We start from the raw sequence: 18,230 nt of genomic DNA, 5'->3' as shown, positions 1-18,230 counted from the left end.
GCAAAGCAGGGAAGATAAGGGGAGGGAGAGGGAGAGAAGTGCGTCCGCCTCCGCTGAAAGTTAGCAAGTGAGCTGAAAGTTAGCAAGTATTTTAAGTGCGCCCTCACGTGGTGCGGCTATCAATTACATCTTTATTTAGAAAGGAGCAAAAATACAAAATAGAGTACAGACTACTTTCTCTTATATGTTACACATTCGTTACATTTTAGACAGAAGCAACGTTGCTACTTTCAGAGATTTATTTTAATTATTTTATTTTATTTATTTTATTATCAAAAAGAATATATATGTGATGGAATTGAACGTCTGTATAATATCTAATTATAATTTTATTTTCGTGTTGGTTAAATGAATAATGCGGGTTTGAACACCGCATAGTAACATAAGTGACATTCGTAAACAAAGCAAGTTTAAAATGGATTCCACAGGAAAGTCACCAACCGATCTTCCTGTCGTTGCCCCTGATTGGATGCGAGGAAGGGACTCGAACTATTTCCTGACAACGTGATTGCTCTACAGTAGTGTCAATCAAGGCGTGGCCACGCCCCTTCACATTGCAGCATGGAGGATAGAATGTAACAAATTTCAGGTACAGAAGCAAGGTAATCTGTCTCCGAGAAAGAAAGGTCGTCCGTCCGGAAAGATAAAAGGAAGGTAATTGCGGAAAAGTCGGCGATTATTTTTAAGCATGCCAGGCAACGATGTAATCAATTCTCGAAAAGAAATGGGTGAGAGGCACAGCACGACCACCTCGCTAGCCTGTTAGCTAACCATCACCATCGTGCCACATCGTGTCAGCTAGATGAGAAGCAGTTTCGATGGGCGATCGGTGCTACATCTCCACTTTCCTCTTCGGTTCTGTATAACGGCTGTGTCCGCGATAAGTGATGCTGGACACGGCTGGCGGCGTGTGCTATGCGTTTTGAGCCGTAGACGTGCTAACTGCTGACTTCCAGCTGCCTTGCCTAATGGGATCGTGACTGTAAGGCACGCGTCGCTCCGGCGTGGTCGCGGTCCTCGCAAGCGCCAAACAATCGTGCCCGATGAAACCAAAGTAACACGCCGCTGTGTTGCCCCCCCTCTCCCGGACTGGCCGCGCTTCAGTGCGGCTATCGACTTTTAAATAATCACATGCTTGATTCTGCGTGACGGGGTGGGCTGAGGGCGAAACGTGCCTACCGGAGGGTAGGCACGGGGTTTAGCCTGGCCGCGTCTGTGCTGGATGGGGGCCGCCGTTTCCCTCTGCTGCTGGGGGGTGGCAGTGCCCCCCCCCGGTGTGCTGCTCCGATCGTGGCTGTTACTCGCCCATGTGTGGCCGGGCCTAACGTGGGCGCCCTAGATGATCATGTGTGCCATTTTCATAGCCTTACTCTCCATCGCCATGTCTTGGCTTTAACTTTCAGCCTTGATGTGATTCTTTTTTAATTCGTACAATTTCAGTCAATGTTAAAATACAGTACGGCGAGAAACGTAAAAACACATCGACCCCATGCTGTTTTTCTTGTTTATAATTCTACATGGGTTTTGGGAGCGCCGATCGATGCTGTAAAGGGACCCTTTACGGTTTTTCTCCCCAAGGTTATGCAAGCAGACACACTTCTCTACCTGCACCCCTAAGTTCTCGGTTCAGAGTCAGTGCTGCGAGTTTCATTTAACGCCGAGCTTCTCCTTCACATGCACGCCGCTTGTCTGCCTGTTAGTATGTCTCCGTGGTGTTTTTCTGTTTTATCGTTGATTGCTTAATGTAAATATTTAAAATACAAATTGCCGCCCTGACTCTGCATTACATCAGTCATACATTTTAAATAACCTTTCACCGCATCAGTTTTCTTAATCTGTTTTTTTTTCTCTACTGTTATTTTATTTCTACTTCTTTAACAAAGATTTTGGCTTCATGAATTTACTTCCCTCCATAAAAAATGTTCTAGCAAATGCTATATAAGCCAAATGAAAAAGTGATGTGACTTTAGTGATGTGTAATATGCCTGTAATTGACCACGTGGCTGATATGAGGGACAGTCTGGCCTTGGAAATGCACTCTGTGGATCATCTGCACACTTAAGTATGAGGAGCATGAATCTGTGTGCACGTGCAACAGATATATCCTGTTGTAGCTGGGAGATACCACCCGGTGAAGCTCCCTCGCTGTATGTTACAGCTTGGCTGGTTTTGTTTGTTAGATATCTGTCTACTTTGTATAATGTTTGTCTAAATATAAAATCAGATGTCATTAAAGCTTATTTTGATCAAATGTCAGGAAGAGTAAACATAGTAGCTAATAGTGATTATTATCCAATGGCTTCAGTAGGACGTTTTTAAAAGGTTTTTTCTGCATCGCAATTAGAAATGAGCTTGATAGCCCTTTTATTTTTTTTTTAGTCACTCTATTATGGACTCGGATGCTGTTAAACTGGGTGGTTTTAGTGCCACTCAGGCCGCACTGCTAGCACTGCCATCGTGACATCCTCGTCCTCCAGTTTCTGGTGTGTTTTGGCCTTCGTTTGCAGCGAACTGAAACCCGTTGGGGATTTTCTCAGAGTTCATTGTGTGCTGGCTCGTCTTGCGCTGCGGGTATTTTTACGTGCAGATTCACGGCAGCTGTTCGCCTGATTGCTGGGCTTGTCGGCCTGAAATTGGATTATGGCATGCTTGTTACTGGGTGCTCCTCTCGCTTGGTGGGTCTGGTCTCCTGGGTGGAGTTCTCCCTTCACATCACCGTGTGTCTTAAGGGGCCCCCTGTCCCCCTCCCCCCCGCAGGGTGGTTACATCACGGGGTCGTCGCCCTGACGAGCCGCCTCGTGATGTCAGCTTTAATGGCATCAGCACGGTAACCTGGAGGTCGGTTTGTCCTTGTGTGTGTCGTCTGGTTCTCTGCCCTCCTATGCCATGGTTTAATCCTGAGCCATTCCTAAAATCTGGAACACCCCCCCAGCCCAGGCATCTTCTGTCTTCTTGCTGTCGCCGTAGCGCCCCCTGGCCATTGCAGGTCGTCAGTGCGCAGGTCCTGTTCCGCACAAGCTGTGCCATAGGCCTGAGTGTATGTGCCCGTTAGTGAGTGTGATGCTTTGTGCATACGCCTACTGGCCAGCATCTGGGACAGGATGACATGCAAGTCGGTCGAACTCTAAATCGCCCCGTTTCCGGGGACCATTCTCTTCCCCTCTGCCAGGTCGATAACAGGGAGGAGGGGGCAGTCTGTCAGCCCCTGATGGGAGTCAGATGAGATCTGTGAAAAGAAGCATCCCAGTGTTCTTGTACTCAGACTTGAACACATGGCAAATTAAAGGATAAATTAATAAAAATCAGTGCATCCTATAACCACTTAATTCTTTTTGGGATTGCAGACTAGTTATGTTTTGGGATAGAGAGAGCGATGGAGAGGGTGAAGCCAGAGAGAGTTGGCAGATGTGCAGGAGAACATCTGGCCCTTTTGTTCCGTGCCGAGCCGCACGTTGCATTGACTTTGTGCTGCACTCCAGTGCAAAGTCCACGTGAGCTCGGCGTATCAGGGAAGCCCCTGTCTCAGGCCCCGCCCCCTCCTGTTCTGCATAATCATTGGAAATGGCAGCCAAGGCCCAGCCGCTCCTCTCTGACCTCAGCCTGTCGTTGCCGTTGCTGCAGCCGCCTACGGCCGTCCCACATCAGGGAGACTGGATTTTTGTGGTTTGTCACCGCCAACCCTGTTTCCCCAGTCAGGTAGAGGTGGGTTAAAGTGGTGAACTGGAAAATGTGGCCAGACTGCTTTTCTGAAGCGCGGCCTTCAGGGCCTGGCCTTGTGACTGGGGATGTAGTGGTTTGTGTCTCGGGACAGGAGGGAGGGAGTCATTTTCACGGGCTATGCAGCTAACAATATTGAGCCTGGGTGTGGGTGTGGCTTCCTGTCCATCATGGCCGCTGACCCCGCCCCCTTTCCGTCTCCACCCTCAGTGATGCGCCATGCCCATCGTGGAGAAGCTGAAAGAGGTGCTGAAGCCTGGCCGCAAGGACTCCGCCGACGAGGGAGACCTCAACCGGCTGCTGGCCTCCTCGGCCAAGAAGGTGCTGCTGCAGAAGATCGAGTTTGAGCCGGCCAGCCGCAGCTTCTCCTACCAGTTGGAGGCCCTCAAGAGCAAATATGTCATCCTCAACCCTAAGGCTGAGGGCGTAGCTGGACAGAAGGCCCCAGAGAACATCCAAATTAAGCGCCAGGGTACGTTTGGTACCTGGCAGTGTGTGTGTGTGTGTGTGTGTGTGTGTGTGTGTGTGTGTGTGTGTGTGTGTGTGTGTGTGTGTGTGTGTGTGTGTGTGTGTGTGTGTGTGTGTGTTTTGTATTGCAGTAGAAAATAATCAGTAGATGAGATGGGTGAGCATTTATAACATTTATGCATGTATATACATATTTGATTTAGACTTTTTTCCATGAAGATCTGTTTGTATAGATTTATAAAGTAAAATGTGTGTCTTTGTTCCCATTGGTCAGTGTGCTTAGCCTGTCACCATGGGGATAAAGTTAGACTGGTGTCTCTCTAACCCCTCCAGCTCCAGAGGGCACAGTAACCGGGCAGGGTGACGGGATCCCGGCCCCCCAGAAACTGCTGTTCCCCGGGAACAGACTCTCCTTGCAGTGGGAGCGCACCTACAGGGTGGGGGCCGGCCTCCATAACCTGGGCAACACCTGCTTCCTCAACTCCACGGTGCAGTGCCTGACCTACACCCCACCCCTCGCCAACCACCTGCTCTCCAAGGAGCACAGCCGTGCCTGTGAGTCGGCCGAGCCCCGCCCCCACTCTTCCTATTGGCTGTGTCTATAATCTATGCGCAGACTAGCCAATGAAGTGACCACGTTTGTTGTTTTCCCTAACAGCCTGGCAAAGTTTACTTGTCAGTTGATTATAAAGCGCTTGATAACCTGGCTGAAGCGGCAGGAGGCAGGCCGAGGGCTGTTTTAGACCAATGAGAGTGCAGCTTCTTCGGGGGGGGGGCGTGTCAACTGGACGCTGAGTCTCATGGCACTGTTTCTCTCCCTCAGGTCACCAGTCTGGCTTCTGCATGATCTGCATCATGCAGAACCACATCATCCAAGCCTTCGCCAACACCGGCAATGCCATCAAGCCGGTCTCCTTCATCCGGGACCTAAAAAGTGAGCATGTGTTGCTTGCTGCCCTACCTGCTCCTCTCCCTTCTCTCTCACTGTTTCCCGCTCGTGCGTGACTCCCCGGGGGGTACCGTGGTGGTGATCCTGTTTCTATCGATCCTCTTTCTGCCCACCCTCCCCCTCTAATGGGCTCTTAATTGCCCCCCCCCCCCCCCAGTGGTCCATTTAGCCTTCGTGGGCTGGGTAACAATCAGTATCCTCTCTTCTCCAGAAATCGCCCGTCACTTTCGTTTCGGCAGCCAGGAAGACGCCCACGAGTTCCTGCGCTACACCATCGACGCCATGCAGAAGGCCTGTCTCAACGGCTACCCCAAGTAAGGGCGCTTCGGGGCTGCTTTCTCCATATGCCGCACGGGGCCATTTAGAAACCCTCATAGACGGCAGCGAGACATTTAAACACTCGATTATTCCAGGTCTAACGACTTTCATGGTTATGTACTTCTGCCTGGAATGTGAGTGTCTGTCTTCTCGGGGAAGCAGGTTCAAACCTCCACCCCGTCTCTCGGCATTCAAATGCGTCCTCTGTCATTATTTAAGTGGCTCCCCGACTGGTGAGCCTTGGTGTCTTTGGACGTGTAAGTATATTAGCATTGAAGATTAGATAAGGAGACTGAAACTCGGTACGTTTACATGCACACTATGAAAATCGAATTATTGTGTAAGTCCGACCAAAATCGGACTTTTAAAGTACATGTAAAGATGTTAATCTGACTGAAATCATACTAAATCGAATTTCTCAAAGTCGGCCTAAAACACCCAGATAATGCGATTGGGAGTCGATTTGTCGATTTTACTCCTGCATGTATGCGTTCAATCGGACTCAAACTGGCCTAGGCGCTCTGCGGATGCTTCACGACCCGGAAGTGACAGAAGAAGCATGGAGCATAGCAGAGAACGTACAGCACGTACGAAATGTGCAGCGTTTGTAAAGTTGCCCAGTTCTCCGCTCGACTAAAGGGCGCTTTTCCACTGCACCAGGTGCTGTACTTCAAAAAGGTGCCACAAGTACAATACTTCAAGGGGTTGGTTTTACACTGGTGTAAAAACTGGTACTGGTACCCGTACTGAATTGAAAGATGGCTGTAGTAGGACTGGACTCCGTGCAATATTAATGCCAACATCGCATGTTATGCACGTCCTGTTCTTACATCGCTAGTCAGCTAGAATAAGATCAGGCTTTTTCTTACCTTCAATCTGGTGTGGATATTATAGCGGTTTAAGTCTTGCAAAAATATTTTTGCTCTGTCATAGAACAAACAACTTAGCAATTTTAATGATTATTCCTTTTGAAGATTATCTAGTACATGTTTAAAAATCAGTTTAAAGTTTACCTGCGCTGCTTTTGCATGAGCACTGCATGCGTTCTCTGAAACAATCATAATCATTTTCATTCTTAGCATTTAAATCACTCCTAGACGGGTTCATGTTTATATTGGATTCCTTTTTGTTTCTTAAATACCCCAATATTTATTACAACAAATCACATATTTGAAAAATTTCCAATACCATGCTGTCATGGTATACTATACAAAATACTTTATTTCTTGTTATGCTACCCTGATCCCGTTGTATCTGTCCTTCCAACCAGATCGCAATTAAAGTTTGTGTCACTTCATTTGCACATGCATCCATTATTACTTTTTATAAAAAAAATTTATGTCTGTGACGTAAGAGGTCAACCGGAAAAAGCCCAATACTAAAAAGCTGGAAAGAGCCATATAGCCACCTATTGTAGCAGAGTGGGACATACTCCTGTCGATAAATCGATTCCCCTCCCGTGCATGTAAACTGGTATATCTGTAGCTCAACTTGTGCATGCTAACGGTACTGGCTATGATGATAGATAGTTGATTAAAGCTGAATTCAACCAATGTTTTCTTTGACCTTAATTTGTGTGTGTTGGGATGAAGTGATTGGGTGGTGCTTCTCGTCATAGGGTGGACAGGCAGACTCAAGCCACCACCCTGGTCCATCAGATCTTCGGAGGTTACCTCAGGTCACGAGGTATGTCAGCCCTGTGGGGTGGGGTGGGGTGGGGTGGGGTGGGGTGGGGGGTGAACCGCCAGTTTAGCCATGCTATACAGGGGGCAAGTGTGTGGCTCGGCAGGTTAGGACACTGTGATCAGAAGGTCGGCGGTTCTAACCTGAGTCAGCAAATTACTTTTAATATTGAATCTTTGAGCAAGACCCTTAACCCTGAATTGCTCCAGGGATTGCCTGACCCTGCGGCATCGGTCATGCCTTGTTTTAAATAAAAGCCTGTGCTGAATAAATTGCAAGTTGAAGGGTTATAATTTGGGACCCCATCAGGAGAGGGACTGTATGCTTTTCTTATGGAGCCACTAGCATAACGTGGCTCAAACTGTGATCTGTTTTTGGCATCCAGTTGTTTATGCTGCAAAGAGTAGTTGTGGTAATGTTATACTATGTTTTAAAAATATTTTGTGTGTGTGCGTTTCAGTGAAGTGCTCCATCTGTAAGAGTGTGTCAGATACCTATGACCCTTACCTGGACATTGCGGTGGAGATCAGGGTGAGTACGACTGACACATGGCAAATGGAGTGTAGGGTGTCCTCACACTGGGGGATCCGTCTACCCCGAAGTGTAGTCTGTTTGACTAGTGTGATCGCTGGCCGTACCCAAGCACGGAACACAGACATGACATCAATGATGTGACCGGAACTTGCGTGCGCACACGTATACTGTATACAGACACTTGTGCTGTGCGATAGAGCTTTTCTTCTTATGTTTTCTTCGACATGAAAAAGTTGCACGGTGATGACAAAAGCATGTTCGGGCTTAGAATGTTAAGCACAATATGAGTGCAGACCAGTGTGGGAATGGGGAGGGGGGACAGTTGTGCTTGGGCATGGTACAAGGCAACCGGGCCAAACATAAATAAGCCCTAAGTTACTCCGTGTTCACTGGGACCGGGGTTTTTAATCATGATGCTAACTCCTGAACCGAAGGCATGGCCGCCGGCTCTGTCCTCCACGCTCACCCGGGCTCGGGGCACTGCGTGGGATTTTTTAACTAATTCTTCAAGGTCGTGCGGAAGTTTCTCAGAGATCTGCGTGAGAAGGTGGATCGGTTTTCTTTAATTGGCCGTGGGATTGAGTGTCATCGTTTCCCCTACAGCAAGCGGCAAACATCGTCCGTGCTTTGGAGCTGTTCGTTAAGCCGGACGTGTTGAGTGGCGAGAATGCCTATATGTGTGCCAGGTGAGTCCGCGCATCAGGGGCGTTAATATTTAACTGATCTCAGCAGATACGGGCTTAGGCTAAGCGTGTACGTGCGAGTATACTTATCCTAAGGCTGTTGTGTGGAATTATGGGTAAATGTGCAGGCCAAGCTGATATGTTGGACGTTTTTATTAGAAGATAAGAGTTACGGAGCCACCACAGTAAAGTCCAACACGGTGAGACATATTCACGATGATTTGTGTTTTTGTCTGTGCTCAGAGTATTGGCCCTATTGATACGATCTAGTTTGTCAAAAATCGGAGTAACGTTCTAAAATATGACCGTTGAAGAGCACTGTCAACAATGTCTGGCTTTGTCAGGCGTTAAAAAAACGGTGATTCTGAATTCCCATCATGCCCCACTGGCTGTGATCATGCTCACCATGACGTTAACTGTAGCGCCTTAATAGATACATGCTCGTGGATGTGCTTTCCTGGACACCAGTCTGGGATTTGCGTTTGGTGGCCTTGTCGGTACTGACAGGACATCTTGTCACGGTTACTGTTTAGGTGCAAAAAGAAAGTTCCGGCAACCAAGCGCTTCACAGTGCACCGGACGTCGAACGTGCTTACGCTGTCGCTGAAGAGGTTCGCCAACTTCAGCGGAGGCAAGATCACCAAGGTGATCCTTCAGCGTGGGAATGTGGGCTTTATGGTGCCCGATTTGGGACCCTCTTGGGTCTGAGTTAATGAGGAACGCCATCATTATATGACTTAACCATGAACCCAGTCAGTCACACATTTTTCCATCCTTCGTTTTTTCAGGATGTGGGCTACCCAGAATTCTTGAACATTCGGCCTTACATGTCGCAGAACACAGGGGACCCAATCATGTATGGCCTATATGCAGTCCTGGTGCATTCTGGGTACAGCTGTCACGCTGGCCATTACTACTGCTACGTTAAGGTGAGAGCCGTAGCACCCCCGGAGCACCCTGAATACTGTCAGGCCTGAGGCCTGATTCTGAAATCTGACACTGGGTGTTTGCAGGCAAGCAACGGCCAGTGGTACCAGATGAATGACTCTATGGTACATTCCAGCAACATCAAGGTGGTTCTCAATCAGCAGGCATATGTGCTGTTCTATCTGAGGTAAGATGACGTCTGGCTCCCTAATGGATGCGGTGTGTGTCAGGCCAGCTGTTTTTCATTACTGCTTTTCTTTTTGTGTGGAACCTAGAATCCCGGAAACGAAGAAGAATGCGGAGACGCCCGTGGTGAAATCGGGAGCAGTGCATTCTGGGAAAAGTGGCCCGACTGCGGAGCAGCTGAAGAAGGTGGCACTGACTGGGCCGAGGTCATCCCCCCAGGTGACGAAGGTGTGTGGGTGAGGGAGGGGGTGTGGTCCAGAGTGGTCCGGGGGCCTGTTGGGCTGGGTGTTAGCCTGGAGGTCACCATGAAGGGGCTAAACGATGTACTAACCCACCCCTTTTTGTGCAGAAGCTGGAGTCCTCCCAGCTGCGAAAGATCCATTCACTGGATGGGGGGCTGGGAGTCCCCGTGCCCCGGGTCACCCCCAAACCGGCCAACGGCTCGGCCTTGACCTCGCCCACAGGGCCGACGCTCATCCCTGAGCCGCCAAAGAAGGTGAAAAAGGCTCCGCCCCCGACCCAAGGCGTGTCCTCGCCCATCACCACCAATGGCGTGGGCCGATCGGATGTCGACAGGAGGCGCTCGCAGGAGAGCGTGGGAATTGCAGCATCTACCTCAATGAAGTCCCTCTCCGAGTCGTCCGGGGACTCGTCCGAGTCGAAGGTAAAACCATAAGGCAGCATTTTCATAAACCTAAGACATGAAAATAAGTTTTTAAAAAATAACTTTAAGTACATGTGCTAGAAATATTCAACATTTCTTTTTATTTCCCTTAGTCTTGGAAGCAATATTTATTACTGTTTCTGTGCTGTTTAGCTAAAGTAATGGTTTATCATTAATATATATATATACACACACACACACACACACACACACACACACACAGTACAAATGTACTGTATATTCATGCAGGATTCTCAGAAGACACAAAAACGTAAAACTAAATTTAAAACATCAAAATTATAATAGTGCTATATGTTCACAGGCCTTTTGATGTGTAAATCTCGCCTGCTTTGTTCAGTGAGGACAGGAGAGCCAGCTCTTTGATTTGTGAGGGTCAAACAGCCAGTCCCTCTTCTCAAATGTCATTTATAAGCCTGACGTGTTGCTTGTCTTAATGGGCCAGTTCACCCCAAAACTAAAATACAATCTGTTAGAGTGGCTTTAGTGCTATCTGTCAGTCGACTGTAGGGTGTTCTGCTGGGAGTTGCCTGGTCTTGGAGACATCGATTGTAGCTAAAGCGGCTGGAAAGGGGAAAAAAAAAAAAAAACTTGGAAAAATTCAACAGCGACGTCTCATGAGAAATCGCGACCCGGTTACTCACCGTAATCCACAGACTTTGTGATGAGCAGAAACGTTTCAGTTTTGGGGTGAACTGCCCCTATAAGCTTTGCGGGGGGGTGATTAACTGGACGTGTCTGCTGCCCCTCCAGCACGCCGGTGGTCCTCGGAGCGCTCCGGCTGGGGAGACGGGGTCGGCCACTGCCAGAAGCCTGAACGGGACGTGCTCTCCGCGCCGGGGCTCGGAGCCCCCCAAGCCGGTGGATCGCGGGTCGGGACCCGGCGCCGAGGACAAAACAGCCAAATTAAAGCCCCCGGCCATCACCAACATCGCGTCGGAGGCTGCCAATCCCACCTCCCCACCCCCTGCGAAGAAACTCGCCCTGTCTGCCAAGAAGGTGAGGGGCAGGGGGGCTGCTTTCGGGGGAACGCTAACAGCGTCCAGCACGAGCCGTGATTAAACACTGAGTTACTAAGTATCCCCTTCTTTGCTTTTTTTTTTGTCTCTGTAAGTCTCTTTCTGTTCTCTTCTAACCATCTCTAATCCCCCGTCTGCTGCATTCTCTCTTCGTTTTTTTTTTTTCTCTCGTTCATTTTCCTTTCATTTTGTTTTTCCACATTTTTTTTCCCCTTTGTGTACACGGATGGCGTTTTTTTTTTTTTTTTTTTTTTTTTTCTTTTCTTTTCTTTTAGACCACCAAGTTTTTTTTTCTGTCAATAACTGCAGGCCAGGCCCAATGGGAGTCCCAGCAGCAGTGATGTGCCGCCCTCCCAGCCACGCCCCTTGTCCAGTGACCTCACGCTTTCAGATCATCCACCCCTGTTGGTCTCTACCCCGCCAAATCACAAACCTCGGTATGACTCAGCCTGTAGGGGGTTGTATCTAGGGGCTTGAGTGATGAATATCAGGCACCGGGGGTGTGGGTAGATGTCACAGTTGACCCTGGTGTATTTGCTCCTGATATCTTGGCACTTCTGTGATCCTCGTCGTCTCTGGTTGCTCCCCCCCCCCCTCCCAGGATAGTTCCATTTCATTCGCTCAAGTCATCATCTTTGCCTGGACCCGCCTCCCACTCAGCCCCGAGCAGAAGCTCTCACCCTGTCCCCACGGAAACGAGCCCCCTGCCCGGACAATCCTCCCTGGGGACTGGAATGGGAGATGCCCCTTTCAGCCCTGCACTGAAGAGGAAGAGGAGGAAGAAGAAAAAACGGCATCACTCCGAGATGGGCGATGGGCAGCAACCACCACCGGGACAACCCGAGGCCCAGGAAGAGGAGACGTCAGTCTGTGAGGAGAGGAGGAAGAAGAAAAAGAAGAAAAGGAAGAGGGAGGAGGAGGAAGAGGAGGAGGGACCTGCTGCCTGTCCGGCCCAAGACCTCGTATCGCACCTGGAGCCGCTGGTGGGCGAGCCCTGGAGCGTCACAGCTGACCCGTGGGAGCAGACCGGAGATGCAGTAAGGCTGAAGAAGAAGAAGAGGAAGAGGAAACGTGACAAGGGATTGGAGGAAGCCATGAGTCCGTGCTCGGCCGCAGAGAGGTGCGTCTCCCATATTCACAGTCTCAGGTTGAGACTGGACCTCTTCCATGGGGTGCCCTATTCTGTGCCAAGATATAATGTCAGGTTGTGATATTTTATTGTGTCCAATAGGGGGCGGTGTGTGCTTCTGCAGTTTCATGCTCTGTACTCGTGATTGGAAGGTTCAAATCCTGCAGAGTGATTTTACCTCTGGGTCCTTGAGCAAAGCCCTGAACACCAGTTGCTCCAGGGTGTCTCAGTTGTATATTGCTTTGGATGAATCTAGGAAATAAATAAATTAAATGGACCCAGCTGGTTTTCTAAGGGGACTCATGAAACTCCAGAGTCTGAGGATAAAACCAGCATGAGTTTCAGCACAGGGAGGGTGTTTCCTGAGGTGCCCCGTGCAGAATGCTGTTCTCAGATCAGTCTGCTGAAATGCTCCGGCTTCACCCCAGGCCAGCGGCGGAGGAAGCAGCGACCGAGACGAGCACAGTGGACGTGGCTGAACTGCTTCGGCAGAAACTGGAAAGGAGGAAGAAGAAGAAGAAGATGCTGAAGGAGAAGAGAGTGTGTCCCAGAGACCCGGAACCTTCCCCTCAGGAGCCTTCTGAAGAGGTGAAGACTGCTGGCTGCAGTCAAGGTACTGGCATTCTCAGTGTTAAGGTCCATGGTGTTAAGGTTCTGCTGCTATTTAAATACAGAAAGCCATGTACAGGGTCCTGAGCGGCTGGGCATTAGCGGCAATGTTCAGTCAGCAGACCAGCCTATCGGAATGCTCGATTGACTGTCCTCCTCGCCCTTGCAGCAGCGACCGTGATCGTCTGGGACAGCCAAGCCCGGGACGGGTACAAGCGCACGCAGGAATCGCAGGGCCCCAAAACCGCACAGTCTGTCTGGGACGGTGCCAGGACCAGCACGGTGGTGGAAGAGCTGCTCCGGAACTCCGAGGACAGAGCGTACGGGAGCCAAGGTGACGGCCTGTGACGGAACTCCTGTCTGGTCTGATGCAGATCTGGCCAATTGTTTCTGTTGATGTTCAAAGGACCTGGCTAGAATTAATGTAAATAGCTCTGATAGAAGTTGATTGGCCAAAAATACAGATTTTTGGGGCAGGGATTATCGCTTTTGCCTGCGCTTCTGCTCAGTGTAGGACATGTTCACTGCAGTTCTCACCTGGGACGGAGAGCTTTCAGCGATCAGCCGGGAAGCCATGGAGGACGCACGAAACGCCAAGCAGGACACCATGATCGACGAGTGGGACGAGGAGTTCGACAGAGGCAAGGTGAGTGGGCTGGGCAGGGAGTGGGTGGGTGGTTCTGTGTATACATGGCCGTCCTGCCATTGGCTACATGAACGTAGCCGTCATCTCATTGGCTGCATGGCTGTGTGTTCGTGGACTGAGGATGTTGCCGTCAGATCTGATTGCCTCTAATGCAGCATTTCGGGCCGCGAGCCATGGCTGTAATGGATTGATCCGGCCCGTAAAGACCCCGCTTCTACCCTCTAATTGCCGTCCAAATGCGATTCAGGCCTAGATCACAGCTAATGGCGTCCTGTGTGGAATTAAAAGGCCCGGAGCTGGGGGGGTGGGTGGGGGAGAGGTACCTCATTGTCTCTGGGGAATGATGAGATGCTGGATGGTGTGTGTGTGTGTGTGTGTGTGTGCGTGTGTGCGTGCGTGCGTGCAGGTGAAGAAAATGAAAAAGTACAAGAAAGAGAGGAGAAGGAGTGGCAACATCTTCCAGAAGGTCCAAGACCGGAGGAACATGTGGTCCGTCACCGGAGGGAAGAGGAGCGGATTCGGATACCGCCACTGAGCCAGGTAAGCAGGGGTTCGAACCTATGTCCCGCAGACTCAGGAGTCAGACATGTGCCATGTTCTCCATTCCGATTCCAGACTCTCTTCCCCCCCCGCCCCCAGAAGTGTCCCAGACTCCCCCTTCCTGCCGGAACATGGTCGAGCCTCTCCTGAAGATTCCAGCTAGCCGCCGGGATGTCCAGGCTGACGGGACGGCTGTATCGTGAGCCGGTTCTGTTTATCCAAGGAGCAGTGATGGTTAACGGGGTCACTGGTGGGCACCTCACCCACCCCGAAATACATTGAACAGCAGCAAACGGGTTTACATCATACAGGGTTCCGTGCATTACCGGCATGGTGTCGGTGACGTTCCCTCCTACAGTGGACCGGACCCATCGGTCGCTGTGGCATTGTCTTGTTGCTACGATCATGCCTGCTGTTTCTCTCTTCAGCCGTGAGCTGCAGCGACGGAGCCCTGCGTCGATTCCGATAGAAGCTGAAATTAAATAAGGAAATGACAACACTGAAGGCTGGACACGTGTTTGAGGGTCTGGCCGATGTCATTGGGTGGCAGGTTCCCTATGGGACAGCATGTGGCATGAAGCGGTGGGCAAACGGGAATCAACTTTAATGCCCAACTCCCCTCACTTAGTCCCCTACTTTGTGTTTAGTTTCTCTCTTTATTGAAAGTCACAGAACACAAATTTGACACCCTAGACGTAGATGGACTTTGTGGTGTGACAAAGACCACAATTATGTCTTTCCCTCCATCTCAGTTCAGCTGCTGTTGTGATGGTTCCCTTACTGACACTCATATGAAGACAGCTACAGTGAGCCACACCATATCAATGTGAGATATAGGGTTATTTTATATTTTCATATCAGTTCACTGGAATGCATTCTGTAGATGTGCATATATGCATATATAATATAATATATAGACACACTAAATGGATTTGTATTGATAAACAGACGATTGTAACGATTTAAACGACATTCACTTCTTCATGTAGTGTGTTTCTTTTCTTTTCCTCTTGTGATGTACGTGTTTGATGCATTTAAGCATATCTGATTGAAAGCAGGGGCGGATCGCGGCGCGTAAACAGGAAGCTGACCACGAAAGCAGCCGCCTGTCGGCCCGGAGAGGTTACCTCGGGTCGCTGGGGCTTTTTGATCTTTGCATCCGTTGAACATGTGCGGATCGCTCGAGCGAGGAAGAGTCTCGGTGTATACCTTATTCTGAGCCATAACGATGTCGATTTTTCATAAACTTACGTTTTTCACCCCTCCTCCCCTTTGCTGAAGCATTGTGAAACTGTCAGTTTGAACCAGGGATTACAGTTGTGGTTTGACTTCTTACCTTCTGATCGGTTTAGCTGAATGGTGTGTCTATATGTGACGGCGATTTGACGAGAGGGAAACACCAAAGTTTTTTTTTTTTTTCTTTTGATGGTTTAATGTACCACATTTTGGAGCGGGGCTTTAGAATGGAGTTGGAATTTGTTCCCTTCATCTACAGTTGCAGGCGTTTGTTTCCTCTGCAATCTACCTCCCATATTTGTACACGTTTTCCTGCACAGCTCCTGCCTTCGGGAGAGCAGGTGTAAACTCCGCTTTCCATTCGCTGTTGGGTCCAGCGCACAGAACGGATCGGGATTATCCACGTCATCAGGGAAAATGATGCATGGGGGGGAAGATTCCCAGTGATTCTATTGTCATTTTAAAGTAACATTCATATTCTATGTATATTTCCTGTATATATTTGAGTTACAAACGTGGCAAATTAATATTTACGCGCTATGGATTAGTTGCATACACACTTTCTACAGTTATCCCCCAACCGTTAGTTCAGTAGCCCTTTCCGTCTGATTGGTGCAGCTGGGAGGGCTGACTGTCCCTCCGCCGGCCTCCCCAAAGTAGGGAATTAGCGGAGGTTCTGGAGCGGCTCATTTGCGCGTACCGAGAATCTGGATCCTTCCGGTTTACTGTGTTGGGAAGCTCATGCGTCGCGTAGACCTAGCAAGCCTTGGGTTTTCAAAACTGTGTTCCGGTTCCTAATCTATGCAATTTTTGACTGCACGATTAAACTGATAACTTGAGATTGTATGATGGTCGTACACACACACACACTTCCCCCAAAGCCTACACCGACTGCTGTATTACGATCTCCCACATTCTGACCATTCATGCTCTCCTACTTCACAAACATCTCCGGGATCTTCCATGGAACTGGGCAAAAACTTATTACCTGTGAAGTAATGGAATAAATGCTTTGCTAGTGTATATCTCATACATGCACATTGTGCTTGTGATACCAGTACAACAAAATGCAGTTCGGATATTACAATCATTTGAACCATTTAAACTTGAGGTAAGAAATTTAAATGGGTTGTTGGGCTGTAATTTTAGAATTTAACAAAAAAAAGTGTTCGGGGGGTAAACGCAATGTATTTGGTATTGACCTCCTATGCCTTTACTGTAGTGCAGTACAGTAAGCAACTTGTGGAAACACAAATCGTGTGTTCGGTAGATTGTATGAATGTTTTGTGTGTAATTATCGGGGAGTAGAATTGTTAAGTATTCATAAGTGACCCTTTTTTTAAAAGAAATTCTGATTCTAACCCATGTATGTAGTTTGCATTGTATTTTGCACAGTTTCGGATTTAAAAAAATACCTTTTATTAATGTAGGAACTATTGCAAAAGAAAATACAAACGTGCAATAAAATTCTGTGAACATGTTTGTTCGATGTTTCTCGCTTTTGGCTTAACTCATTTTAAATACATTCTCTTCCTATAGATCGATGTCATCTGTCCGTTAAAAACATAGTTGCCATTTGATCTTTTGTTACAATTTACAGTCATTGAGCCAGCTGAGAGAATTTGTGATCCAAGCGACAATTACAAATGCAAGCTATATAATAAACTTTTATACAAGATGTGCTCCTTAAGAATAGGGAAGATGTCCCGCACTATCTACTTATATACCTGAGCGATCTGCGCGTACATCTGCGATTGCGACACGTGACATCACCTCGGGAGGGGGAGGGGCTGCCATTTATGTCAAAGGCAAAGAGGGATGGAGACGCCGTGAGTTCGGAACGACTTGCTGCAATAAATCACCTGCAAGGAAACCCGGGGAGGGGATCGAGTGACAGCCGAGAAAGAGGAGGGGAAGAGTGAGGGAGCGATAAAGGCGGAGCGGGGGCGCACTTGGAGCGGAGGGTTCCTTAGTGCAGCGGCTGCAGCGTTTCAGGAGAGGCGCCCCGCATCACCATGAGCACTGCGAGCGACGATTACGGTAGGCACTGGCATTACTGCCACCTCTCTACACCGCAGCGGTTACAAGGGACAGGTATCTCCTGGATGCTATAGATAGGTGCGTTGGCATTTTTTTTTATTTTTTATTTTATTATAAATAAAATGCAGGTCTGCGTGTCGTAAGCTGAACTACATGATGATCCCGGTTTTCTGTAGCTATGGCAATATCATGCAGCTTGATACTAAAGAAGTCTAGACACGTTTCTTTAAAAAGAGAAAGTGTTGTGAACTGTAGGATTTCGGAGCAAAACATACAAAGTTTTGTGACCTTAAGCGATAAACCCCAGATCAATGGATGGTATTTTTATACGCAGAATTACTGAACACAAGAGTAAAATGTAGCGGCAGTGTACACCGAAAGTTGTCTGTGATCGGGCCATCTGGTGCATTTATCACCCTTTTTACTGATTAACTTCCTTGACAGGTTGAATCGCAACTCCTGTTAAATATGTAATATCAGTATGACGGGCGCAGCTCGCTGTAGAGCTACTTATGGCCTGTCATAATCAGAAATCACTTTCCAAGTCTTTTTTTTTTAATTAAAAATATAGTCATAGAAAACCATGACGCGTTGCGACGACTTTTCTCTTTTTTAGTAGGTAGCCTACTAAGTTGTTTTAATAAACAGTTTTCGATGTTAACCACTGTATTTAGCGACTGATTGACGCTCCTAATTAAAATTATCGCTGGATGCGCCCAGTACTTACAGGTTACAGCCGCGCGGCTGAATCATCAAGATGCAGAGTCACTAACGCCGCGTGCACATCCCCCCCCCCCCCCGACGCGCTTTGCTGATCCCCCTGGGGAGGATTTAAAAAGTTCATAATAATTAAAGCTTCGGTTA

The 18,230-nt window shown here is 48.6% G+C and overlaps 2 protein-coding genes across 4 annotated transcripts in view; both read left to right on the top strand.

Annotated features, from left to right (window-relative positions):
• Positions 1-317: 317 nt before the first annotated feature.
• usp36 (ubiquitin specific peptidase 36) lies at positions 318-16,806 on the top strand. 3 transcript variants are annotated; one of them, XM_023803686.2, is made up of 21 exons: positions 318-654; positions 3,928-4,189; positions 4,519-4,740; positions 5,009-5,119; positions 5,346-5,448; positions 7,071-7,138; positions 7,596-7,666; positions 8,273-8,355; positions 8,886-8,997; positions 9,141-9,281; positions 9,366-9,466; positions 9,555-9,684; positions 9,815-10,129; positions 10,901-11,146; positions 11,476-11,603; positions 11,768-12,286; positions 12,724-12,908; positions 13,074-13,238; positions 13,435-13,550; positions 13,957-14,090; positions 14,190-16,806. In XM_023803686.2, the coding sequence occupies exons 2-20, from the start codon at positions 3,937-3,939 to the stop codon at positions 14,083-14,085; spliced, it is 3,198 nt and encodes a 1,065-aa protein (XP_023659454.2). In that variant the 5' UTR covers positions 318-654; positions 3,928-3,936; the 3' UTR covers positions 14,086-14,090; positions 14,190-16,806. The 3 variants fall into 3 exon arrangements, with proteins under 3 accessions (XP_023659454.2, XP_023659453.2, XP_023659452.2); XM_023803685.2 differs by having other exon boundaries at positions 319-602; positions 9,555-9,693; XM_023803684.2 differs by having other exon boundaries at positions 319-654; positions 9,555-9,693.
• Positions 16,807-17,166: 360 nt separating this feature from the next.
• The window catches only part of LOC111853183 (cytohesin-1-like), a 38,166-nt gene continuing 37,102 nt past the window's right edge, over positions 17,167-18,230 (top strand). Inside the window, exon 1 of the mRNA XM_023829836.2 lies at positions 17,167-17,366. Coding sequence (XP_023685604.1) covers positions 17,342-17,366 — 25 coding nt within the window. The 5' untranslated portion in view covers positions 17,167-17,341. The remainder of the gene's footprint in view (positions 17,367-18,230) is intronic.

Source organism: Paramormyrops kingsleyae, chromosome 22, assembly GCF_048594095.1.
Source record: "Paramormyrops kingsleyae isolate MSU_618 chromosome 22, PKINGS_0.4, whole genome shotgun sequence".
Taxonomy (NCBI): Eukaryota; Metazoa; Chordata; class Actinopteri; order Osteoglossiformes; family Mormyridae; genus Paramormyrops; species Paramormyrops kingsleyae.
This window is presented reverse-complemented; position numbering and strand designations above follow the sequence as displayed.

Excerpts from the sequence above, each read along its gene's own strand:
- usp36 (XM_023803685.2), top strand. The coding sequence starts at position 3,937 with ATGCCCATCGTGGAGAAGCTGAAAGAGGTGCTGAAGCCTGGCCGCAAG. Across the intron at positions 7,667-8,272 it reads ACATTGCGGTGGAGATCAGG|CAAGCGGCAAACATCGTCCG; the intron begins GTGAGTACGACT and ends TTTCCCCTACAG. Across the intron at positions 8,356-8,885 it reads AATGCCTATATGTGTGCCAG|GTGCAAAAAGAAAGTTCCGG; the intron begins GTGAGTCCGCGC and ends GTTACTGTTTAG.